The sequence below is a fragment of the Rhodnius prolixus genome, unplaced genomic scaffold, assembly GCF_049639745.1.
Source record: "Rhodnius prolixus isolate KJV_2025 unplaced genomic scaffold, Rpr scaffold_7, whole genome shotgun sequence".
NCBI classification, from domain to species: domain Eukaryota; kingdom Metazoa; phylum Arthropoda; class Insecta; order Hemiptera; family Reduviidae; genus Rhodnius; species Rhodnius prolixus.
In genome coordinates, this window is record NW_027411582.1 from 11122893 (window position 1) to 11149672 (window position 26780).

The 26780-nt window shown below is 31.5% G+C and overlaps 1 protein-coding gene across 14 annotated transcripts in view; it reads right to left on the bottom strand.

The window, feature by feature from the left end:
• Positions 1–711: 711 nt before the first annotated feature.
• LOC141446972 (uncharacterized) overlaps positions 712–26780 on the bottom strand; it is a 38715-nt gene continuing 12646 nt past the window's right edge. For 3 of the 14 annotated variants that reach the window (XM_074114036.1, XM_074114035.1, XM_074114030.1), the window contains exons 2-16: positions 25353–25472; positions 24408–24517; positions 23075–23796; positions 22901–23004; positions 22136–22243; positions 21876–22015; positions 15775–15949; positions 14184–14399; positions 12338–12591; positions 12010–12234; positions 10858–11133; positions 5311–5538; positions 4815–5018; positions 3619–3926; positions 716–1308 (exon numbers count right to left, since the gene is read on the bottom strand). In XM_074114036.1, coding sequence (XP_073970137.1) covers positions 3622–3926; positions 4815–5018; positions 5311–5538; positions 10858–11017 — 897 coding nt within the window. In that variant the 5' untranslated portion in view covers positions 11018–11133; positions 12010–12234; positions 12338–12591; ... (6 more) ...; positions 24408–24517; positions 25353–25472 and the 3' untranslated portion in view covers positions 716–1308; positions 3619–3621. Of the gene's footprint in view, positions 1309–3618; positions 3927–4814; positions 5019–5310; positions 5539–10857; positions 11134–12009; positions 12235–12337; positions 12592–12735; positions 14084–14183; positions 14400–15774; positions 15950–18362; positions 18525–20407; positions 20798–21875; positions 22016–22135; positions 22244–22900; positions 23005–23074; positions 23797–23887; positions 24354–24407; positions 24518–25352; positions 25473–26780 lie in introns of those variants that run through there. The other 11 variants (XM_074114033.1, XM_074114031.1, XM_074114043.1 and 8 more) reach the window with 11 other exon arrangements.

Below are 26780 nucleotides of genomic sequence, written 5' to 3' on the forward strand. Positions count from 1 at the left end.
ACCAGATTCGAACTTTCTTTTACAATCAAAGGTAGATTAATTGGTTAGGTGCAGAAACTTCGACTTCACTCACATAATCCACTCTAGTTAGATATGTCGAATGGGGAAGGTTACTAAGAGTGATAGATACAGATGTTAACATTCCACATGTTTCATATGGTTTTGAAGCATAATAAATGCACAACTTTTTCTGTAACTGGGTGACTCCTTGATTCATTAATCATTGAAAAAATACAGTTGAAAATTTTAACAAAAATCATCGAGAACTATTTTTTTTTTTAGAGTTAAAGAACAAATTTCATTGTTTATAAGAAAGGTTTTGAGGCTCTGGGTTAATAAGCAATTTGTTGTAGGATAGAGGACAGAAAAGTTACGACCGTTTTTATGGTGAAAAATGCGAATATCGACGGAAAAGTTAAAAAGGCAATTATCCTGGACACAATTGAGAATCGAGCCATAGTGATGAACTGCTGAATCACCTCCCGAAGGTTCGTCCTCTCCTCCTGTATATAATCTTTTATTTTGGAGGAACGTGAATGTATCGAAATTGTATTAAATCGTGAATCGTGAAGGTATGTTTAGTAGAAGTAGGGGAATTGGTTAAGTTTGAAGGTAGTAGAGGTAGGTTTCCTAGTACGTTGAAATCTTTACTCAGAACATTTACTCTTTCCCTATTCTATAAAATTTGAATAAATCGAGGTAAATCATTTAGTTGGAATGAGGTTTATTTAAAGAAAAACACAAATGGAATAATTTTTACACCATATGAGATACATGAAACATATGAAATAGTTTAAAATATTTACAAAATTCGCATCTTACTAACACCGTAATAAAAAAAAAGATATTCGTACATATTAAAGAAAAGCCAATATCAATAAATTATAATAAATAAATATAATTAAGTAACTTAATATAAGTTACTTTAGTTAATTTTAAAATTCAAATAAATAGTTTTTTCGAGTATCGTTACATTATTTTAAACTTAGAAGTCAAACAATTAACAAGGATTGCCTTGTTGACGTTTTTATCAATTGATTATAATGTGTAAGGCATAGCCTTTTTTAAATATTTATTCTAACATTAATGATAAACTGCGGTTATTAATAATTAACCATCGGCTTTTAGGTATTTGCTTTTTTCTTGTAATCGCACGTTTTGTTTGTAATCAATGTATTATGGTTTTCTTTCCCTATTCTCTTTGTCTGCAACAATGGAAGAAGATGAAAGTTCCAATTTGAAGTTGAAATTCTCAATTTTAATCACTTGAAAAGGGTAAGTTCATTTCCGTGGAATATTTTGCTGAAGCTGCAATAAACAATTAAAAACATTTAAATAAATTCTAACATATAATTAACAAGTACATAATAACATTGTAATTAAAACTTGTCTGAATATAAAGAGCAAGTGTCTAAGTATGGCTGGAATACCAAAATTTTGAAGCCTTTAGGAGACTTATGTAACTTAGATCAATGCATTATGTAAGAATTATTCGTCGCTTTTAATAGCGTCCTTCATGAAGCTGTTTAGTTACATGTATGCAGAGCCGTAACGAGAATATGATGTACCAACTTGAAACTTTAAATTAAAAAAACAAAATAATAATACAAAAAATGATGTGTTTGCCTTTACTTCTATTCATATAGGTAACAATTTGGTAATATGCGACCAGTTTATTACATTTGTTGTAATAAAAATATTCACCAATCAAAATTTGTGTAGATCGTGTCGTCCACCTGAAGAAGAATTCCAGTTTTTAATCTTACTTAGGAACAATAGGATAACTGTAGAGAAAAGATCTGTATTCATCTAATCTAGCAGCAAATTTACATCGGAAGTATGTGGAATGTTGCACTTCTAATCAACGCATCTAGTAAGATTTCAATGTTAGAATTGAATGTCACGGTATTCACTAAAAAGGTAGTCTTTGATCACGTAATTTAATGTACCACAGATAAATTAAACACGAACAATGTGGCATACACAACCAATTTTATTGTGAATTATCAACTCACATTTCACAATATTCCATTCAAAAACTTGAATAAACCAAGTTGCCAAATTTAAATTACATTTAACATTTAACAGATTAGGAAAAAAGTAATTGTCCGTATAAGGAGAAGTTAAACTAGACATTGATAAACTTTACGTCTATTTAACATCCTTCGTTACGGCCCTGTATGTATGCATCTAATTTTATTTTTTTAAGACAACTTTTAAGCAAAGGTCTGGCCACAAATTATGTACGCTCACAGAGCAGGATTATTGAACTTTATTATATTTGAAATAATTGAAGATTAAAAAGGAAAACATTCCCACTGACCTAATTTTTGGGGAAATAGAAAAAAACTCCATAGCAAGCAAACTATAGCTTTAAGGCTAAAATGTAGAATTGCAAATTTGTTCATTATAACTATGGTAACAGTACTGTATAAGTGTTTTTGGGTTATATTCAATAGTTTTACCCTGAGAGGCAAATAAAACTGTTGGAATGTTTTCCTTTTTAATCTCACCGCTTCAATTATTTAATGCATCTAAAGAAGAAAATATTCCTCTGATCAGGAAGTTTTTGTAATAAATATCTGCATTCTTAATGCAAATAAAAAGCAAATCCTTGCCACCTGAACGGAGCAATATTTGTGCTGTTGAATACAGTTTCTGCTGCGTCTTACTAATATTTTCATAGAGAGGTCGATTGATCTTGAAAATAGTGAGATAAGTGTCAGATTTTATAGCTACAACGTGCAGCACAACGTTCTGCGTAAAGGCTATGTAATTGTCGCATTAATCATCCTCCGTGAGTTAGGTGAGATCCTGAGATTAATTTCAGGGCATAGTTAAAGAATCTAGGATAATCAGACTGTACACCCAAGTACTGTGATCTCAATCAAGATGAATGCATGTTTCTTCGCTTGCTGTTGGTAAATAAGCACGGTCCAACGTGTTCCAGCATTTAAGAATTGTCAACGGGGTTACACATGCCACTTACCATAGTGCATTTCAAGCCCTGAATGAACTTGGAGATCGACCGTCACTGGGATGTATGCATTAAGACAAATGCAACACGTCACATCCAAATCAAATTCGTACACGCATGGAAGAAATATGAATCGCACATGGCTGAAGATATTTTCCGTCAAAAGCACAAGGAAAATTCAAATCTGAACATGGATTTCACAGTTTAATTAAGATTTGTGCTTAGAAATTGCTATCAATCGGTAATGCCAAACGCCGAATCTATCTGCTGCTGCTTCGTTCGATGTAGAATAGCATCGTGAATAAAATTTAAACACGAGTGATCTTTAGTCGTATTTGCAATCAAATATTGCTAAGCTTTCGCTGGTGGAAAATAGTATCTACGATCAAATAATGCAACCTGTCAATAATAGGGTGGAGAAATCTTTTTCTTGGATGCACCAGGAAGAATTGGTAAAACGTTTCTAATTAGATTGATTATAGCAGCAACTCGGTCCTAAAATGACATAGCCTTAGCTCTTCCGTCGCCATATAGTTCCATTTAACCCGACTGAGCCCCAGCAACGCGTGGCCGGCCGGGTATAGTTAGTTCCTAATAAATAAATATCAAGTCTACTTTAAACTAGATTTTTGAAATCATACCATTTATTTTGATGTATTTAATAACACTTTAGAAGAGTCCTGACTTCTTCTGCCCCAGCTGGCAGATCCATGACCAGCTGGAGCACTGCCTCCTGTGTTCCATGCACCTCCCGCCGCGCCCCAACTGTTGGCTCCAACGTTACCACTGTCAGCGTTCCACGCTCCAGACGATGGGAACGTTTCATGCACAACATGCACCGTGCCACCTGAATGACCGCCGCCATTGCCACCGTGGCCACCTCCACCACCACCACCACCACCACTCTCCTTTAAAACAATCACATGAGCAGCTCCTCCGTCACCACCTTCTGAAACAATTTCAAAATAAGGAAAGGGATTAGCTAGGTTTAAAGCAGATCCCCACGACAATGTCTTCATTTTAATGGATGTAGAAATTTCATTTCTTCGTACCTTTCTAAAATCAAGTGCACAAATTAGATTAAACAAAATTGCATAAACAGATTCAAGTTCGTAACTTAATGTCATTCATATGTTTCGGCCTTAACCCCTTAATGCACATTTTTTTTTTGAAAAAACCGCTATATTTTATATTTGAATAAGTAAGTGTTATAGCTTACAATCCCATGTAAATGATAAATATCTATAAAACGATTGCTTTTCTTTGCTTTCACATTATTTTCAATTCTCGATTATATTCGAGAGTGAAAAATTATAGTAGCATAAAGTGCAACGCCGCTCGAATTATCTCGAGTGTGAACAGTTTGGCCAGTTTAGCGCGCTCGAGTTAACTCGAGCGTGCACGTTAGGGGTTAATACTGATTTTTTTTTTGGTAAGTAGCAAATTTGGTTAATTTAGTCTTGCAATTTTATTTTATTATTATTATCTAATTAAACCTTGTAGTATAGCAAGCTTAATATTAATACAGTACTGGTTTTTTAAATCCATAGATTATAATATCTTTTTCCAGGTCCACTTTCGTCTTTTAAAATGTTTGAAACAATTCTAGTTCAATTAATGGCGTTTTATTTTTAGGTTTTAATGCTAATTGTACCAAACTAAGAAACAAAAAATGTCTAAGAAACATTTGTATCATACAAATTTGAGTAATCAAAAAATTGTTTAAAACAAATATCTTGTAAGTAGAAGAGAAGTGTAAATCAATGCAGCATTTTATGATACAAAATTAACACCATTGGCTAAAGTACTTAATTAAAAATTTTTAAACATGACTTACCTCTGCCAGCGGTTGGTGACATCATTTTAAATAATTGCATTTTAGACATGAGCAGAGCAACAATGGCTATCATCAGCGCTTTCATTGCCTTAATCTTCACCATCAACATCGTCATCAGCGCAACTTTGCCCATGATGCCCATCATCATCATGGACAAGTTGTTACCTTTTTTACCTCCTCCTCCACCACCACCTCGTCGACGACCTAACATAAAAAAAATAAATAGGCTTTAAGTAATCAACTAAGTGTGAAAAGCCCAATAAAATCGGTATAATTTCTATGCAGAGGGGATGGGAACACTTCCCAAAAAAGCACCTCATAACAATGTATCCTTTATATTAAATGAGTGGCTTACATTTCAAGTCTGAAGAATTGAAATTCTACAATCAGGAGTACCACTTTTTGAATAGACAATTATGCAACCTACGATTTTCTCCTAATTTCGTGAATATTACTAATTACTATAGTAAGAAAGAATTTAGGATGTAGGACCAACCTTGAAATGCCTGGCCGAGTTCTATATCCAAGGCTCCATCTGTAGGTTTAATCCAATCGGGTAAAATTACTCTCAATGATCTTGTTTCGATAAAAGTGTTCACAGCTTTTTCCAGAACACTCCAGACATCAATCTCATCACTAGTACGGCTTAATTTCTCTACCAGGTCTTTAGATCCAATACAATTTCCACAGGGTACCACGCTGAACCATTTGCTTAATTTTATTTCTGAAAAGTAAAATAGAAAATGTATAAGAGAAATAACTTGCAGAAGTAATATATTTTATCATATTTTAATAATATTTTATTGATTTATTTGACATTTAGGACCCTCCGTCCAGCACTGAATATAAGTATGGGATTATCAAAAGTGTGTATGTAAGCAAAAAATAGTCCAAAAAGTTTTAAAATTAATGTCAAATGTAATAGAAAAATAAATTAACTATGAATTTAAACTTGTTTCTCCTTTTTGTCATTGAAAAATTGAACGTTCATGCAATAAGAGTAATTTTTTTTACTTTAAAACAAAGGAATCAGAGAGATACTCTGTATTAAAACACTTCTATGGCCCTAAAATAAACAGATCATCCAATCATTGTAAGGGAGTAACCTTGTTTTAAAGCATCAACACATAAGCACAAGTACTGTTCGGGCTATTTTGTAGGCAACATTTTTTTGGGGGGTACTATAAGCAGGTAAGCACGGAGAGGAAGAAGTCTAAACTTCAACCTAATAATTTTCCAGGTAGTATAATGCTAAGTCTTGCACATTATCAAGACTGCAAAAGAAAGTTCTTGAGCTGACTAAGAAGGCGTAATTTTTAGCCAAGATATAGTTGAATCAATTATTTTTGGTATGAAAAATAATAACATAACAATAACAAATAAACGCTTCTAATCATGACGTACTAACTTTGTCAGAATGAGATGGACAATTGGTTATGTGAAACAAAAGCTGTCAAAACATTTATTCAACATTAAAATATCGCACCACAATCTAAAAGTAGGTTATAAGAAGAAAAATAAGTATTAACAAAGGAACCATTCTCACAGAAAACAAGTTAGATTAAAGAAAAAAAAAAAGAGCAAAAAGTAGTAACAAATGAAGGAGACAATTGGCCGGCACTAAGTGAAGTTTTCGCACGAACACAACTCAAGAGAAATTTCACTGAATATGAAAACAGGTAAAAGAAATAAAAAATAAAAACAAAAAATATTTTACTTTGTGGTTGAGTTCACGCTTTGATCTGCTGTAAAATATATAACTGAAACGATACAAATATATTTTTTTCTTCTCTTTTTTAACCTACCTAACTTAACCTCTGACAAGTTTTTCATTGCACATTCTAACTGCTTCGTCACATTAAGTACGATAGATTGTAAACAATTTATTAGTAATCTAACTTGAATTTAAAATTAGGCGCAAATATATTAATAATTATTATTAAAATTATAAAATTGAAATTATATTAAGGGAAATGGAAATCATGTTATGATGGTTAAGTTGTTCAACCATAGGAAGTACATTATTTATTTTCTTTTTCTTACTTCTCTTACGAGAAGTAAGATTCGTAAAAATTGGTCTCTGCTGGAAGAATGTCGTCAAGGGAGGATCAAAGGGATTTAATAGCTCTTTAATTGTTTAAAAAAAATTGTTTATTTAAAAAATAAATAAATAAATACGAATAGGTACGAGCCAATCTAATTTATTCCCTATTAAAACATATTTTGTGCACCTGAGTAATAATCACCGCCATTTTATTATTATTTTCTCTTGTTAAGAGTAAGAATTGTAATCGTGCTGGTTTTAGATTTTGAAATCTCCCTTAGAGTACCAAAACGGTATGTAAGATTTCAATAACTGAATTGAAATTAAATTTTATATATGTTAACGTCGGTTTTTTGAAATTTTCAAATAACAATTATTTTAGAGGTTTACTACGAAAGCCGGATAAGTGAAGTTAATATCTTGCAAAAGTATCCTAAATCAGAAAGACCTTAATAATGGGAGATTTTAAAATTTACTCTGTAACTGATTTGATTTATCATAATAGTAGGTTTGCAAACAGTTGTAAATCACATGATATTGATAACAGTATCACTGTTAGCGCTATGTTATTATTTCTACTCTATTTACCCTCAACATTGTTGCTAATATTGTCACAGATATTATCTAAACACAGAGGGTGAAAGTGCCCCATGCTGGCACTTCCAGTACGGCAGTAATATGCCAAGAGAACGGTTGAGAAGATCGCGTGGCATTGTCAATTACTGTGACGGCACCCACTTAGCCGCTTGACAAAACGCTCTCGCCTTTAATGCGACCGGTCAGGGTTAATTTATTGTGAAGTTCAAACGTTGTTGACCCAGAATCATGGACAAAAAGTGAGAAGCTGTATTGTTATGGCGCCCGTTAAGTGCTTTGTTTTTTTTCTTTTATTTTTCGTTGTGTTTTTTTTCAAATAAATGTTGGACACTAATTGACTCATAACAATGTCCTGACTGACAATGACATTTCCCAATTTTCAGCCAACACTAGCATTAAAAAAATAAATAAAGCAAAAATAACAACAACAAAAATCTGGTGTGGACAAAACTACTGACAAAAATCTATTCAAATCCTTCAAATTTACAATTTTGATCACAAATTTTATTCTTATTAACAGTTACTTTGTGATTACGGTAGCCGAGCGGTTGGTTAGAGGCGAGACCTGCGAAGCTAGTATGTATTGTGATACTGGGTTCGATTCCCGGTCTTAGGCCTTGGAGTTAATTTAATGGTTAATAATAGAAATTTACTGTAAAGTATGTTTGCTAGTCGCCTCCGTCCACGACACCTAGTTGGTAGTTGGACGTAAAGCCCGCCTGAAAAAATAGGCAATTACTTTACTTTACTTACTTCTATTTTGTGATTATTCTTTACATTACACTGAAATGACAGTATAGTAGAATGACAACCTTGTTAGTGGCAGACAATGCCGAAGCTGAAGAAGCGCGGGAGTTATTATTATTTATTCATTGTATTGAACACTCTGAATAGAAAAAAATAAAGCAAGTGTTCTTTCGGCCATACCAGTAAACTTATATTATAGTAGTAAATGAACACATGAAAAAAGTATAAGAACTTACAAATCTACATATAAAAGTATCAGATGTCATATTTTGATCAAATAAAAACGCTAAAAACATTTAAGTTTAGTTTTGAAACACAATTCCTGTTCTACCGATATTGGTTAAAACAAAAAAATATTTCTAGGGATATCAATCATTTAGGCAAGCTTTTATGAATGTAAAACCACCAATAATGTAAATGGTAAGAGTATATTTCGATGGAGTACTTTAGCTATGTTCTGCCACATGGAAGCTAAAATATTTTTATTTTTTAGCATAACTCAATTGTATTTAAAATAGTTTTTCGCCTAATTTCAATGTCAGATCCAAATTCATACAATGTTTTTAAAGTCTAGCGTGTTCCTTTAGTTTAGTGTTAGTAGAACTGAAAGAAAATATGCTAATACTATAGCTTTTAAGTGCCACACTAGCTCTCTGTGATTATAATCGTAAAGAAAGGATCAAGATGCACAATCACTGACTGACCTAGCTTGCTCAACGTAGTTGGAGGGAGGTTGGTAAAGGTAACATAAAATATTTTTTTAAAAATGAATGATGTATCAAATATGTAAGAGTAATCATGATTATCTTAGTTATTCTCCTCGCTAAATAAAAAGTAAACGGAGTCAATGACGTAGTCTGGTCACCTTAAAAAAATAGGCGTTAATTTATTATTTTTAAATGTTCTAATATATATATTGACAAATTCATCTAATTAGAGTAGTAATCCTCTAATTAGGAAGCAAGCACAATACAATCTGATTTAAATTTGACGAAAACCTAAACCTTGAACACAATCACTAATGAATGTAGGTTTTTTTGGGGAAGAATTAAAGTGGTCGTAATGAATGTGGCGAAGACGTATTGTACAACACCGTATTTGAGAAAACAAACAATACAGTAATTTGTCTCGACAAGTTGCATGGTATTAGCTAAAAATCATTGCACCCTAGAGGAGCCATGAACGCTTAAAGCACCATGAAACGCTTCTTTCTTATGTGCCTATGTAGGCGTAAAAACAAATGATATGTTTGTTATGAGCGCCGATGACCTCGTCAGTAACAACGAAATGCTCTACACGCAGCTCAGAACTTACCATTCAGAGATAAGATGGAAAAGTTGCCGTAGTGAGCTCCATCATATAATCCTAGAGCACTCGTTATTGTAATCGGAATCAAAAGGTTAAGTTTGACCAGGTTAAGGTTAAGGCACAGACCAAGAAACAATAGTTGAAAATTAATTTTCTGGTTTTCACGCCCTAAAAACGATGTAATTAAACCAAGAATATAGATATTAGCCTCTTTCCATGTTTAAATTTTTGTTTTTTAAAATGTTCATGTTATAATTCTCCTTGAATTTCTATTTTGTATAATTAAATAAAAGATTTTTAATTTTGGTTTCTTTAAGTTTACCTAAAGCAATATAAAAGAATTTATTTTCTGTTAAACTCAAAATAACTTAATTCAGAATTAAGGATTCAAAATTGGCGAAGAATCGGTCACATAAAAACAACAACTCGTCTTATTTTTTGGTTTTTATTTTATCGATTCCTCGCTAATTTTGAATCCTTAATTGAATAATTTTCGGCCACGAAACCTATATCTTCTTAATTCAGAATCCTGAAATGATTAGGGGCATACATTGAACCCCTCATACTTGTAAATAAATATCAGGCCGAGGATCACGAAACACTATTGAATATAAAGGAACATTTTTATTCAGGAATAAGTAGTCAACATTTTAATATCCAATCTTCAACAACTCGAACCTAAAGTAAGAAATCACGAGTTAAATCAATGGTTTGAGTGGGCTGAAGTGGAACAAGTGGACTGCACAATATATCGTATCTTGAAAACTACAAATTACGATTTACTTTTAATGAACTTCAGAGAGGAAGATTTGGAAAGAAAGGACGGCCAGAAATCGCAACTTAACTCAAAGTTATCTCACTCAAAACCTAAAATCAAATTTCCTTGAAAATGTGCCCAATAAAAGATGGAGAGATTCAATAAGTGTTATTTAAAAAAAAAAAAATTAGTTTTTTTTAAAAAGATACTTGGAAAAAGAAAGAACTTTTTTTTGGAAGAAACACACCCCTAGGTAATGAATTTTTACCGATACCTGAATTTCGATATCCTAAACATCGTAGTAGAAATACTAACTCTAAGCAAATGAGAATTTTCGTTTTTAATTCATTTAGATCAATGGCACAGACTATTCTTTAAGATAAGGTATGTAATACGCTTGAAAACTAAATTTAGTTTGAAACTCAACACTAATAAATAAAGTGAAAAACTGAAATCGTAGAATGAAATACTAAAGTTGAGCAACATTTTAATAATTTTTTAAAATTTAGTTTAGATGTATCAATTCGAAACTATACAGGTGTAAATAGTGTTAGCTGCTAATATTTAACAAATAAACAAATTAGCCTAACCAGGTATCTGTGTAATTTTTTGAAGAGCCAGATTCACTTTGTGGTGGATACAAGATGAAGTGGCGTTTCCAACACAATCTGTGGTCGTGGTTTCACCTGCTACTTCCCAGACGACGAGAAGGAGTACGCACCAATGAAGTGTAGAAGTGGCTGACGACATGGCTAACAGAAACGTTGTGAACAAAACACGGTCGCTCCACTTCTGTATATAGTCTTATAGTCTTCTTACAAATTACCCCCTCCATCAGCAATTTTCTTTTTTCGGTCCAAGAAAATCTAACAACAAAGTACTACTATTTGATCGATATTTTTAATAAATAAGTCATTAATTAAAGCAAGATAGAAATAGCAGCATTCTCCCACTAGTAGCAAATGAAGAATTACGATGGAATTTAATTTTTTAATTTATGCTTACAAAGTTCTTGATCAGATAATACGAATGAATCTGAATTCAAGGTTTAAACTTATACAATATCTTCAAATTTTTTATTTGTAGATATTTATTTAATTCTATATAGCAATTTAAAATTCAACGTGGAAATGACGGTAGAGAAAAGATTAGATCCCTCCTACAGCATACAGCCCTACAACATAATTTGCTGGAAAATTGATTAAATAAAAGTTGAAAAAGGGTTAGGTCCGCAGTACTGAATAATATCGTTCATTTATCCATGGTAGGACGATTTTTGTTTCTGGTAGGTTTAATATCCATCATTGATTCATTATTTAGTGTAGAGAATTTGACTTCAACTATTAAGTCAAACCCAACATTTACTGGACTGTAAAAACATAGTGCTACCAAGTATAAAGTGAAACATATTAATCAGTTTTTTTCGTAATAAGTAACATAATAGAACTTTGAACTACGGTTCCAAAAAAATCTTCAAAACATTGACGATGTCTCCATCAGACTTTAATTTAAAAGTAGACTGACATGCATTTAAGACGAAAGTAGCCCCAAAAATGGTAGAAGATTGGCAGAGGCGGTAGGAGGGAACCCCCTTCAGACCATATACTCGTACATACTTCACATATCATACCATGCTGTTAATACGAAAGTAACGATTTAAATGTACGTCCAAATTAAGTTATCAACTTTAACTAAAGATCATGTCATTTTCGAAAAAAGTCTAATTCTAAAAAATTACTTACAGTAAACAGTTTCCTATGACTGGAGAACAATTAACACTTATTTTGTTAGAGTTCCGTACTGATTTGCAAACAAAATATTGAGTTAGAGTTTCCAGCGATTTTTCGTTTTAGAGGTAATGCTCATAATGAAAGTTTTGAAGACAACTTTTTTAAGATTCAACTGGGCTCAAAACATGAATTTCCTGTGTACACTTATTTATAAATTTGACACAATCGCAATACTTCCTATTCAAAGAGTAAGAGAAAGAAAAATTTTTTTTGATGAGTTTCTCACAAGTTACGAGAACGTTAGTTGAGTGATGTGCATTAAATGACTCTCAAACTTTACCTTTTTTTCTTTGTTCATCTCTCTTCCATAGGCCAGCAATAAAAAAAATCTTTTTTTGCATTTACATATTCAACTCATTGCTGGGTTTCTGTTTCTTGGAAAGGCAAAATAATGAAATATGAAATTAATGAAAGATTGTGGGTGCAAGGCTGTACTTCCCAGTTTTTTTAACAGTGTCCAAGAGTATGAGCAGTTTTCTCTTTTTTTCGCAGATAGCATCTCTTTCTTCCCAGCCATACTCTTTTTACTGACCTCTAAAAACGAGATTACTGATTAAATTCAACTCATATTTGTTATTGTTCTAAATTATATTCAACTTGAGTAGTTTTGATTAGCATTCGGTCTGAATTTCTGAATTCAACCCTTATAAAATCCACAAATCGTAGCACATACAATACTTTCCCCAATCATATCTTCTAAGAACGTGCAACTGATTGAATGAAGTCATGCAGCAAACTGCAGAGAGGTTTTGTAAAAACAGCTGTTCTAACATAATGGCAGGTCGATTAATCTTACGGCGCCAAATTATGATTTGAAATTTTTAATAATCCAAACCATCTTAGCTATCCTGTTTTTAGCCTTTTTAATTAATGGATCAACCATATAAAATCATTTGGGTTTTACAAAAATCTTAGGCCTCACACGACTAAATTTAGAACAATTCTCATGAAATTTTTTTTTAGCAACATGTTAAATATGCAACGATATTGCATATAAAGATGTTAATGAAAAAGTAGAATAGACATGGCACTTAAGATAAATAAGCGGCACATATCCCATCCGAGATCATTCCTACAATCCATTTTCAGAAAATAAAGTTTCAGATTAAATCTTTTAAATTGTTATACATTATTTACGTTATTGCTCCTCATGACTTTACTTGCACTTAGGTACATGTAATGATTTTATCCAATTTAAGAAAACTCAAAATTTAATATCTGCCCGAATTGAAGACTTGTTTTTTTGTGAAGGCAAGAGAAACTACCATAAAAACCCGAAAATTGTCTCTTCTGATTAACTTATTGTAATCCCGACCTTCTTAAGTTCAAATAAACTGAAAAAAATAAAAGTTAATCTCTTTTACAGAAGAAATCTAGAGAAAATAAATAAATAGATAAAAAAATAAAACAAAATTAAAAAGACATGTATTTTGTAGTGATGCTCAAATTAAGTGATAAAGCGTGCCAGTAGTTTATAATTGACCTTGTTATATTACATTTTGTGTCAATGCACGAACGCATTACTACAGAGAAAGAAAAAAGTATGGAAAATTGTTAATAAAAGTCCAAAGATAAAAACAAAATGGGGAAAAAAGTAGTAGCAGAAAAAAAGAAAGAAGATTCTTTACAGCTTTGTCATTATCATTGCCGAAGAATCTTTTACTTTCTTTACTTTTTTCTTTAAGATAAATTTTACTCCGCATTCTTCTTTACAAAAATTTTTTTTGCTTACGACTAGAAATGGAAAGTGCAAATAAAAGTAATTGAGATTAAATAAGTGGGGCATCGGCTGCTACAAGTAACTATCTCTATTAATCTGAATATACTGACAGGCAGATAGATAGTTTCAACATGTTTCTGCAAAATTTTGGTTTACTCTCTTCAAAACTAAATACGAGGTACACGAAAAGTGTTGCTTTTGTGCACATTTTCGAATCTGAATTTTAACAGTAAGTTGGGTCTGTGATCTGCGCTTAGACATACATAATAATCTAACGCAAAGAATGTTTTTATTTATATTTATTATTATATAACTAATTATACTTTAAATTTTTGTTAGATACCCAGACATTCTGGGAAAATCAAATGTCTACTAATGTCTGCATTAATCTTGAAAAATTACTTACTCAAAGGGATTCCTTGGTGGTTCAGAGGTCGAACCAAAATACTGTCAACTCTGCGCCATCCATCCTTCTGTAGAGGCTGCATGATACTTTGGTTATGCTAGAGAAGTTCAGGGGAGAAAGAGTTACGGCAGTAAGGTATATCCATAAGCTCCTCTTCTCCCAAACGACCTTTCCAGATGGCTTGAGTAGTTTAATTATTAAATTAACATCCAGGTACTGTAAACAATCAAAATATCAATAACACAAAGATTAAAAGAGTCGAATTATTCGTACACACTTTCATTTTGGTTAACCACTGGTTCTCACTTGCAACAGGTGCAACCAGTCGCATCTACTAAATTAGCTACATAAGTTTTCGAATGTCCTGGAATCACAGAATATAAGTACAAAACATTTTTTCAAATCAGAAAAAAGACACACAAAAACCAATCAGTATTGTTCTGTTTAAAGCAAATTATCTTCCTTCATCAAATCTTCAATTAGTAATAGAAAGTGAAATACGAAGAAATAGAAATAAAGAAAACTAACAAAAGAAATTGAAATATTATTTTCTATCTTTTGTTTTTTTACTTTGAAACACAAATTACACCATACAAATGACTTAATAGTAGTTTAGATTACTAGTCTGGATTGATAAAAAATGACACCATTATAACGATTCATGAAAATAATGGCAATTTCAAGCACTATTTGTCGACTTAATCTAATTAGATGAAGATGCACTTTTAAATCTTCCAACAGTTGTCGATGCTTACTACAGTTTCATTACCTACGACAGAGTTCTAGATTAGAAACATCTTCCGGAGTCTCTCCGTAATAAATCAAAGATTTATTACTTTCTGGAATAATTTTCTAAGGAATCCAGTCCAGGGATCTCTGTTCTACGTATTTCTTCAAGCCCTGGTAAGAACCATAACTTCTAAACTGTTTAAATAATAGCATCAACATCTTCAGGACATATTTGAGCCTTCAAAATCTTCTGAATAAGGCATGATTGTAATAATAAGTAAGATCATTCAATCTTTATTTCTACAAGTGCATACCTAGTTCTTTTGTTTCTACAAACGGCCACTTAAAGAGAATGCGCTGGTTTTGCTCAGACGAATGACTTTAATGTTGACATACCTGCTTTAGATTAACTTTCTCTCTATCAGGGGCTTATTTTAGGGCGGAGTCGTTGTCAACCTTTTTGGCTATAGATTGCTAAGAGAAGTCTCACATCTTACGACGCTAAACTAAAAGTGGACTTATTTATGCAGCGACCAGATAAGCAATAGTCAAAATGAAGTGGTCCAAATAAAAATTAGAAGCGTCTCGAAAAAGTAGGTAACCGTCTTGGTCAAGATAACAGCTGAGATCATTGGCGCCAGGATTTTGATTCAGAGAACGATTATTGTTCTCTCCTATCAGACAATATTGTCCGCCACTGGATAGTGAGCTTTAAGAAGCTCCTAGGAAAGAAAAAATCTAAGGCCATTAGAAGGATTCGATCGCAGTATTTCCGAAGGAATTAAAATGCTAAACACTGAGATTATAATCATATAAAACATATATTATATAATATATACATATTGATATGATAATAACTTACTTTGATGTGTACAATGATAATAAATATTCGAAGTGTTCAGAAGTAATTCTTTCATTATTTATGTTGTATTTTTTCAATTCTTGTGTTACTTTATCCTTTGTCACACGCTCTTGTTGCCAAAGAGTAAAAACATCCAAAAAACCAATTTTATTCAAACGTTAGAAAACAATCCACTCTAGAATTAAAAATACTGAAAATTACTAAAGTCATGATTGTTATTTAATTAATTATCATTTATTATTGATTGCTAACAGAACATTTACTATATTACATTATCAATCAAATATTTATAAAAAATACAAAACTCAACTTAAATTAATTGAAGGAAATACGAAAGCGATACACTCTTAGTTGATTATATTTTGAAAATTAACTATTAAGTAGTCAATGCGTAAAAATGTTTTATTATTCACAAGTATTTTTTGATATTTGTATTTTCAATATTGAAAATGCACCTGCTAGGTATTTCGGAGTCCATTATTATTAATATTAGAATTTTGCTAAGTTTTGGCAGAGAACTGAAGTGAGTCACAGAAGTGGGTTGAGCCACAATAATATGCTTTTTCATGCCGTCTTTTGTTCATCTGTCCCAACGAAATTAGAAGAATGAAAAAGAAAAAAAACTGAAATTTATTGATGATTTGGGATAGTGTAGAGGAAAATTTCAAAGGATACCCGCTGTTATATCGTGAGTTCATTATATTCAGACCTGAGGGGCTCGAGGAGGGAGATTCAATCCAAGAAGAATTGATAATTTTAACAGCAATCTGAATTGCGCATTAAATCTTGGTGACACCGAAAATATAATGACTTCAACAAAAATAGGTTGAAGCAATCTCCATTGAAACTGTTAAAAGTTTGGGACATAGCAGATCTTTCCTCGCTATTCTTATTTTTATCGAACCAACGCCAAAATAACAAAAATTGGAAGGATTTTATTTATTTTTTTTGAAGTAAGAAGATTAACTCTTAGAATATATTGAAAATTTATAGTTAAGTAAAGGAAATGAAGAGAAAAGTAAAAATAGTACAAGAGACCAAAGCGGCGTGAAAAATTATGATAAATACGGCGAAGAATTCAACATGTTTTTATTATTATAAAAGGAGAGTGGAGACTACTGGTTCATTTAAAATGTTTATTTTTTGGTTACTTTTGTTCTTAACCTTTTTATTCAACTCCCAGAACAGAATATTTTGACATATAAGGGTCAACTTAACTTTTTACAGAGAAATAGGTTATTAAAAAACTTTAACCTTGACGATAGAAATATCTTTTGTTAGCAGTTAAAATCAATAGATTTTATGGGAAAACAAATATAGGCACATAATCAAATAGAAGCACGTATCTATTACGGGGACAAACCTTATATGCAGTCTACATACTTACAAAAGTCGATATCAGATGTATATCCAGAAATTATAGCACTAAGATGATGGGAATACAAACATCAATGAATGTAATTTGCTCAATTACATGTAATATATTTAATATACAACATATATGTAACATCTCTCAGTCTATAAGGGTAGGCACGGGCGAACGGGGCAATCCCTCGCCCGTTCACTAGCATCTAGAAGATGATCCTTCGGACCGATACCGCTCAGCAGTAACAGCTGACGTTTATAGCACCTACTCTTTAATATAATAATTACTCTACGATTTCTTACTATTTTTTACATGTTCCACACTAACATCCTTTATTAATATCTTTGTGAGTGTAACATCTTTCAATACGTACGGATTTCGGCGATTTCTGATAGGATTTAGAAATGTGTGAGAAGTGCTCATCTTACTTTAATCTCTCATTGTGAACTAAAACATGAACTAACATGTATCTTTTAATAAAAAAATTCAGATTTTATAAACAGTTTAGGCTTATTTGACAGTTTTTTATTTATTTTTTTAAATAGTCCCTTGAATTTATGGAAAGAAGTTTCAGCAAATATTTGGATGTACCAAGCATTTCTGACACCAAATAAAATTGCAGACAGCTCAAACTTAGAATTATATTCCGTTTATACACCATCACGCTTCGAGTCGCTTATAATTTAAGTTCTGGAATGATCAATAGCTTCAATCCTAGCATAATAAGAATAATTTTTTTGTACAGCTAATTAAAGCCGACCAAGTCATAAAATAAACTAGAATTTTTGCACGACAAGGTGTGGATGATTCTAAATTATACTTTCTCTATAATTAGTTAAAAATTAACTTTCATTCATTAGCTTCATTATACAAAAACAGTCAATGACTTGTGACCAAGCAGGTGATCATCATTCTATCACGTCCAGTAAACACTGTCCGACATTTCAATACAGAGCCTCATCATCTTGAGGTTTTCTTTTTATAACTATCTAAGCCATTGCCATTAACGTTTCACAAGTATTTGGATATTTGATTTACAGAAATTATCTATGGAGTTGTCATTAATTTGCTGACAATACGTGATTTGTTTTTTCTTAAAGCTCTAGACTGTTATTACATTACACATGGTTATATTTAAGATATGATTTGTTTAAAAAAATAAATAAAAATAAAAAGAAATAAAGTGCATTAAGAAAGTGGTTAAATAGAGAGTATAACATACGAGACTGTTAGCAGACAGCAATGACATCTCCTTATCTAAAAATGTAGGCAAGGACGAACGGGACAATCCTCGTGCTTACGATGGAAATTAAACTTGAGCAAATATTTATTCATGAGTCATTTTCCTTCTAATTCATCAGAGTGAAAACTAAAGCAGATCTGACTGTGAAATTAGACGAAAAACGGATATACAAATGATTTGTTGAAAAAAAATAAAAAAATATTGAGCCTTGTGTAGCCAAACCATAATTAGTTAAAACAAAGGCACATTCATCCAATAGAATTCTTAAAGATACTAACTAAACTATAATATTCTATTGAAAATTTTAGCATCATATTTTCACTACTATAACTTCATCATGAATATTTCATTAACAGTTCCAGTTTTGCTACGGAATATAAACATAAGAAGTGTGTTTTTTAATTAAGCCATGTCAAAATCAGAGGGCATAGGCGACCGTAGCTTTTTACGATGCACAGCTGGCCCCAAGTTTATAAACTTGATTTTGATACCAATTAGAATGCTATGATTAAAAGTATCAGACAGACCGAGGTATAGATCAGTTGACGTTTTAAATTTACCATGAGCACGTTTAGCCAAGATAAAATAGTTTAGAAATATTTAGTCCCCTATGAAGCCGTTAGATAGCATGGCAATGCACACATTCAAGAGAAAATCTTTAGAAATTGTAATATTTTTTTCTCATAGTGAACTTTTAAATTTAATTACTTTTTAGACATTTTAAATTACAGTAATAAAAGTTGTCCAACATAAAATTTCAGTGATCTATCCACATTGAAATACAATCCACAAAAAAACAATCTTTATATTAATTACAGTACAGGTTACTCTTAATTTGATAATTTGCAAAACAATAATTAAATCTATTAAAACTCCTGAAGTTTTTTGAAAGGGCACCTCAATTCTAAAATCTGCAAACCCGTCCTCCAAAATAGGTTTACCGTGTAAGAAGTTTTAAAAGAAAATGTTTGGAAAGAAATCCCAATTTTGAAAAACGTTTGTAAATTTTTATTACTACAAATAATCGCTGAAGTCTTCTGGATCATATTTTTATTATTAGAATGATATTTAATCTGAAACAATTAAATTATAACTCAACCTTCGATCGTCCAAATCCAAGGTTTGGACCAGCATTCAAACCCAGTTCTCCTTACACATGCTAGTTTGGTGGACAGCACCTCCTGCTAAATTCCATTTATAAACTTTTTACGCTGAATCTTCCTTTTTTGCCCCGCCAATGTTTCTCTAATACTTTCAGCCTTCAACCCTTAATATTCCTTTCATAAAATTGCTTCTCAGCAGCAAACGATAGCTTGTCTCAAAGTAGAGCCGAGAAACCCTATTACAGATCTATCCCCAGATTCCCACCTATTCAGTTACCCAGAAGTGAGGGATTCAGCTTTTACTCTGACATTAAAACCATACTTAAAGAGTTTGTGGGTGGTACTAGCTTCTAAGAAAAAGTAACACGACTAGTAACATCCTTTTAATACGTGAACATAGTCCCATCAATTGAACAGTTGAAGAATCAGCAACATTATTCCTGGTTATTCGTCAATGGAATTGCAATTTTTGAATAAGAGAAAGTCGGCCGAGTGTTTAGAACAGTCTCAGTCCTTCCGTTTGTTTTTTTTAATTCTCCTGATATTTGGTGCACCGAATTGTCTTTTCAGAAACATTTCCCATCTAGCCATTGTTATCATTACCGTTTTTAACAATTAACAATGACGAAAATCACCTATGAACATATAAATTGCAGGAAGGATACTAATGCACATATAGAAAAACATTAATAATTTTTTTGTTTTGTTTTGCTTAAACATTGAGGTCAAGAACTAACTTTATAAAAGAATTTTATAATGATCAGTATTTTTTGTTTTTTAAATTAACATTATATAGACTAAGTAGCCTTTCCTTCCTGCAATTCAAGATAAAATGGGACGGGCCTTTCTACTTAATAGGAAATAAGAAGATCACCAATTATTACAACAAGGCAAACAACTTTTTAATAAGAATATACTCACTTATTGCAATGTTTAAAGAGACCTTCCGCAAATTTTTTTTTTAGAATACTAATGAATTTAAATATACATATATATGTAGGAAAGAAAAGAGCAGATAATAAATAACAAGAAAGAAAGTAAGAAAAACAAGAATCACTGATGATACAATAATATATTTTTAATCGCCTTTACACCTTTTCCGTCTTAAACACACATTAAATCTGATGAAATATTATATCGCCTTGAAAATAATATAGACAAAGGAATATATTCACCATGGCCATCAATATAAATATTTTCATAGTATTTAAATTAAATAAATTTATAAGGTCCAGAAGACTTCAGCGATTATTTGTAGTAATAAAAATTCTCAACGTTTTACACCATTAATGAGTTCCATTTTCTTGGTTACTGGTTAACAAATGTCAATGGCAAAATAGAAAAAAAAGAAGTGAATTTTGAAACATTAGAAACAGAAATAATTCAGAAAATAATGTTTACGTTACATTTTAATAATTACTTCAACTACTTTGAATAAATAATTTATATAATGAGACTAATAATGATGCGCTTATATAATCAATATCTTTATCTATTAAGTTCAATTGAAAAGTATTGTTCATTTGATAACTTTAATTATGAAACTATATTATTAAAATTCTTATTACTAAAAACATTTCATTTGGCCAATTACATAATAATTAATAATTATTTTTCCTTTTAATATTACCACTGTAAGTGGAAGTATTGAGTTTGAGCAAATTTTCAAAATTAAGTACCATCGGGAAACTAAATCGGGTAAAAAAAAAGAAAGATTCTTAAAATAAGTGGGATTGTGTATTTCCATAATTCAAAAGCTGTTGCAGTTATTTCAAATTGATCAGGTGGAAACCTGGGGATTCTGTCAATAAGGATTTACATTCTTCTATCGAAGAATATTACTGACCTCAAGTGTTTGCAAGTTAGGGATTGCTTACTTTGTATGTAATGCGTGAGGATCGCACGCTCCAAAGACTTACATCTGTTGTGTAATGATTTTGGTAAGCTTTCTGAGAGTTCAGGGCAAGGCTTTCAGGATAACCTACGCTCATCCTTTACTTTTTTCACTTTAATCCTGAGAGCCGACCAAGAATTACCTTTAATCACTTAAGTTTCCTTGTTCAAATTGATGGCCATGGAAAGCCGATTAATGAAAAAGGGAGGAACACTATTGAATCTACTACACAAAGGAAGAGTAACAAAAATCTTCAGGTAGTCATAAAACAATAATAGTGAATTAAAAACAAACCGAAAACGGTTTAGGAATGCTCTTCCTACAACCCGCTCAGATTCAGTAGATTTCTCAGATATCTTAGACTGAGAAGTGTGTAGTAAGGTTTCTCCTAACACCAGTAAGGAGGTCACAATAGATTTTGATGAAAGATCGCAGTCCCTCATTTCAACACAAAAGGAAAAAAATTAATTCTGCCATGACACATATAATACTTACTTAAACACGCCTTTTCTGATGATTCATTACAACCAATTTCGTAAACGAAGTACGTTGCCATGCGGGAGTCTTTAACGTTATATTCGTGGTCATTGTTTCAGATGGCCCTGCTTCTAATAATTGTATTTTCCAGAATTTATCTGTAATTTGAAAAAAATTTAATAATACATTATTTTCTTAAATAAAATCTTGACATTATAAATGAATCAAATTAAAGTACTTGTTCCATTTTTGATTATATGGGTATGAAACATAATTACTTCTAAATACTTCTTTCAGGTTGCAATGGGACTCTTCTAGTTGAGAATTCTGCGGATCCATGGGCGTCGCCAAGGGACAAGTTGGAACAGCTCCTCCCTCCAAGAGTCCTGGATAAATGAATGATGAAAAAAGAAAGAAAATGAAAACTTATGAAAAAAGACAATAACTGGCGAAAAAACTAAAAAATCTGTTTGTTGGGGAAAGTGAAGAAGCATGGCTGCTGGAATATGAAATTAAATTCATATCTGCCTATAAAATAATTCGAGAATAAACCCTCCTTTTGTAATGGAAGTAAAATTTACAGGAGCTAGTTCGTCACCTTCAGCAAGCCTGGAAGATATGCTCAAAAAAGATAGGAATCAACTCAAGGAAACATTCACCGACGTATACTTTATCGTATACGAGGATAAAATGTAGTAGTCAAGAACTACTTTGACAAGCCATCTCCCAAGTCTTAAAGAAGTCTCAACTTTTCTTTCCGGCGACTAAAAAGACTACGGAAAGCTTTCAAGCTATTCACCAACTTTTTCAGCAGCCTGCCAATGATGCTACGAAGCACTATGGTAGAGATTAATCAGATTGGATGATATGAGTAAATTTTGAAAAGTTGTTTGACATCTACGATTACTTTATTCCAATAACGCTTGAAAATTGTACTAAAATAGATCCTCCAGTTTTCGAATTACTGCTAAGTTTAAACAGTAATATTAAAGGAAACAATTACTTAACCATTGGATTTATAATTTCATAAACTCTATGCTCACATGTTGCAAGTTTGTAGGTTTGACGGAGTATGATAATTAATATGCAGTTGCATTTAATTGGTTTTTAGAAACTGGTTGCCCCAATACATGAACACCATGGTATCCTAAAATAGGAACAATTTGGATTAATAGATGAGATGGACTATTTAGGATTTCTATTACGATAATACTCACCGAGATTGGAGTCAGCTATTTAAGCCCTTCATACAGACATTTCGTTTCCTCTTCATGCTGACTAAAACTCTAACTAAAATGCTACTTTATGCTTGTGTTAACTCAGTCTGGTATGGGATGTTAGGTTGTGAAGAAGTGTTTAATCAATTTCCTCCCAAGTGGTGAGACTTCTTTTTTTGAATTTTTGATTCAAAGAAAGATACAAAAATTCATTCATCATTTCTTGAAGGTTTGGTTAGGAGGTTCCTGACAACCTGACTAGTTTGCAAACACTTGCTCAAAAAATTGTAATCTTCCTGGAGTATTTTTACAGAAACATATGACTTAAGAGAGGAAGAGATAGATTAATAGCTAGAAACATTTTTCCATATCCTCAAGTGATTTTGTTATGAAGACTGTAGTAACACTTCAAAAAATAAATAAAAACACCCAACTTCTTAAATTATTGTTTTTCTGTTAAAACTTTTTATAATATCACTTTCATATTTATTTCTTGAATTTCTGTTTAATTAACTTTTTTATTTTTATTTTATTTCATTTTTCTTTAATATTACTTCTGAAAAGCTTGGCTTTGATCTTTATTTGTATTTTATATTTTTATCTTCACTATAAGTTTACTTATAATTAACTGGGTAACTTTTCTCTTTAAAGCTTGCCGTTATTTATATTATATCAAAGGTCCTAAAAAAGGAAATATCCACTAAATATTCATGAAAACTAATCTGAAAAACACCCAAAAACAAAAATTAACACTCATTATTAATATTTACAATCATAATCACTTATCATTTAATTCTGAAATATGTTAATTACAAATACTTATTGCACTTGTGGAAGAGTTATCAATGAATATAGCATGATTATGCTTTGATTGAAAGTAATTGAGAAAACACGTAATTACAAACAGTATCTGACTGTACTAGCAAAGTTCATAAGGGTAAACAGGTGTTTAAATGTTTTATATGTTATTGTTAGAATGTGTACTAAATTCTTCTTTAATGAGTTCAGTTTTATTTTTATACAAAGATTACTGTTTCGATCTCTTTTCTTTTTTTAGTAGTTATTCTATATAATCAAATCTTTGCTTTATTTCTCGCTTCTTATATTTTTTAACTTGAGCAATTTCTTCATTAATGGTCATTAAATTTTGCTATACGAATAAATGAACAGAATATAATTTGTATCTTTGTAAAAATATAAATAACTTCTTATCAAAAACACAACACAAAAATGAATATAAACCACGGGCCAGAGCACATCCTGCGCTACCTCCTCCTACTAATATAAAGTCATTAACATCTTCCATATGTTTGATGGCCTATTAAATGCATACCTTATATTTTATTTTAATATCCAGTCTAATAATAGCAAAGTGTTTTATCCTGTGAGGCACATTATCAGGAACAGCAATGTGTTGATCTGGCGAACAATTCGGAGCTGCATCTGTCACAATAATCAATTTATAGTTTAATATAATAAATAATTATTATTTTCTATATTTATGAACCTATAAACTTAAAAAACTACTTTTATTTGAAACATTTTATTCAGTTTGGACAAAGTGAGAAGTTTTGCTTGCTATCTGAGAGGGTCTATTTAGTAGTAGTAGTATCCATATTAAGAGAACTAGGCGATTATTAACATAAGTGGTTTTTGTACAAACAATTTCAAACAATTGGTCAAGACTATAATTTGGAAAACAATCAATTAATGGTAATAAACAATGTTTTGAATGGTTATTAGAAAGGTTTTTAAGGACAATTTAATTTATATTTAGAAAGGAATAATTATATTTCTGATGATTCTAAACTGAGATTTATAAAAACAATAATAACGTTAAGAGGCCAACCTTGTGTAATTGTAAGAACGTAGAAGACAAATTTCTTTATTTGGCTGAATATCCGGTATTCGATGAGTTCAGAGTAAAATGGTTTGGAAAGAAACTGAAGAGGAATTTCTTAGTTTTTTGAATAATCATTATTAAGCATTACTTGTTAATGTCTTAAGATTTAAAAAAGAAGTTTTTAAATTGACCATTATAACACTTTATTATTACGATTTTTTATTTACTTTAAGAAACTCAATAATTAAATAATACTTTTTTCATAATTCTCTGAAAAGTTTATGTTATTTTTCTTTTAATTTGTGGTTTTATTTTATAAATAATTCAATAGAAGAACTATTAAGGCGACAAAACTCTGCACATGCATGATGTCCATGCTTTATATAAAATAAATTGTAATAAATGTGTTTGTAATTGAGTTTAAAATAGACTCACTATTATTGTAGTTCAATGCTATCACTGTCTTTCAACTTTACACATTTAGAAACCATTATTTAACTGAAGTGTCACTGCAGATATGCGCTTAAAGTTGTAGTTCGCTTCGAACATCAACTCCTGAAAAAACAAAAACAAAAATCAATATTCGTAAGAAAATATTTAAAAAGAAAAGTGAAGACGTTCAGGAAAATAGTCTGAAAAAAAAAATAATTGCAATGAGAGACCTTTGGTACTAATTTAGCAGGAAAACGACTAGTGGAAAATACCCTGGTCTTGCAACAAAGACCAGTTTTTCGAAGTAGACATAAAAGTGTGGAGTCAGCACTATAAGACTTTTTTGGCTGAGGTATCTGGGGAACAGAACCCTTCTAATCTCAGAATAGAATCTAGGGTTCCTCCGGATTTAAGGTTTAAATCTAAAGTTCCTCTAATACGTAATTTATATAAAAGTTGCAAGTTTGCTAGAAAAATACCTTCTGCATGTCATCATTTATCTGTTTTGATATTAGAGGAGTCAGTGTATCATTTTTAGTGGTTCTTGAGCATTGACTAACCCTACACTACTACACAACTCCTCGGGTTTCCAATAACAAAAAAAAAAAATATATATATTAAGGACAAATAGCCTAAGATTCACAGCACTTCCAACAAAAGTAAGGAATTTGTCAGAATCGTAGGATAGATACAAAACAAAGAATCTTCTCATTGTCAGTTCAGACCAGACCTAGTAATCAATATTTTATTCGACCCAAAACCATCTACTAATATCACAGCCATGAACTTCTGGTAGCTAGCCATTCAAGTGTCTTGAGACACAATAGCGTTGGGGCCACTAAAGAGAGGGAGGCGCCTAATTATCAACCTATCTCCCTCCTCTTTTCTGAATTGCCCTTAAACCTGGCACTCAGTTGGAAGTCCATCCTTGAGAAGAAAATGTCAACAATCTCCTGGAACGACAATTTCATAATTTAGAATTTAATGTTTATAGCATATATGAGCCGAAAACTGATCCAATATTCTGTAATTCTTTCTGTAATTGCCCTTCATTTAGTCATATAACTGGACATGCCACAAATAGTTGTCGAAATCAACAAGAAAGCTACACGAAATATACAGTCAATGAAATGGAGCTCAGTATTTTAACAATAGTAATAACTTCAATAATGTCTTTTATCAAACCAATTACCGATCCTTTTTCAGTTAGTCATTAAAAATTTTACAAAAGGGTTGTTTAAAAGGTATTGTTCTTAAAAAATAACTTCCTCAATATAAACATGCACTTAAAATACCAGTTTATTGCTTTTGAGGAGTTCTTGTAAAACAGCAACAATACAAAAAGAAATAATAGACAATGTATAATTAGCGGAGACATTCTTAATCCAAGCAACTCATTCATTCTTTTTTTAATTCACCATTCAAGGTAAC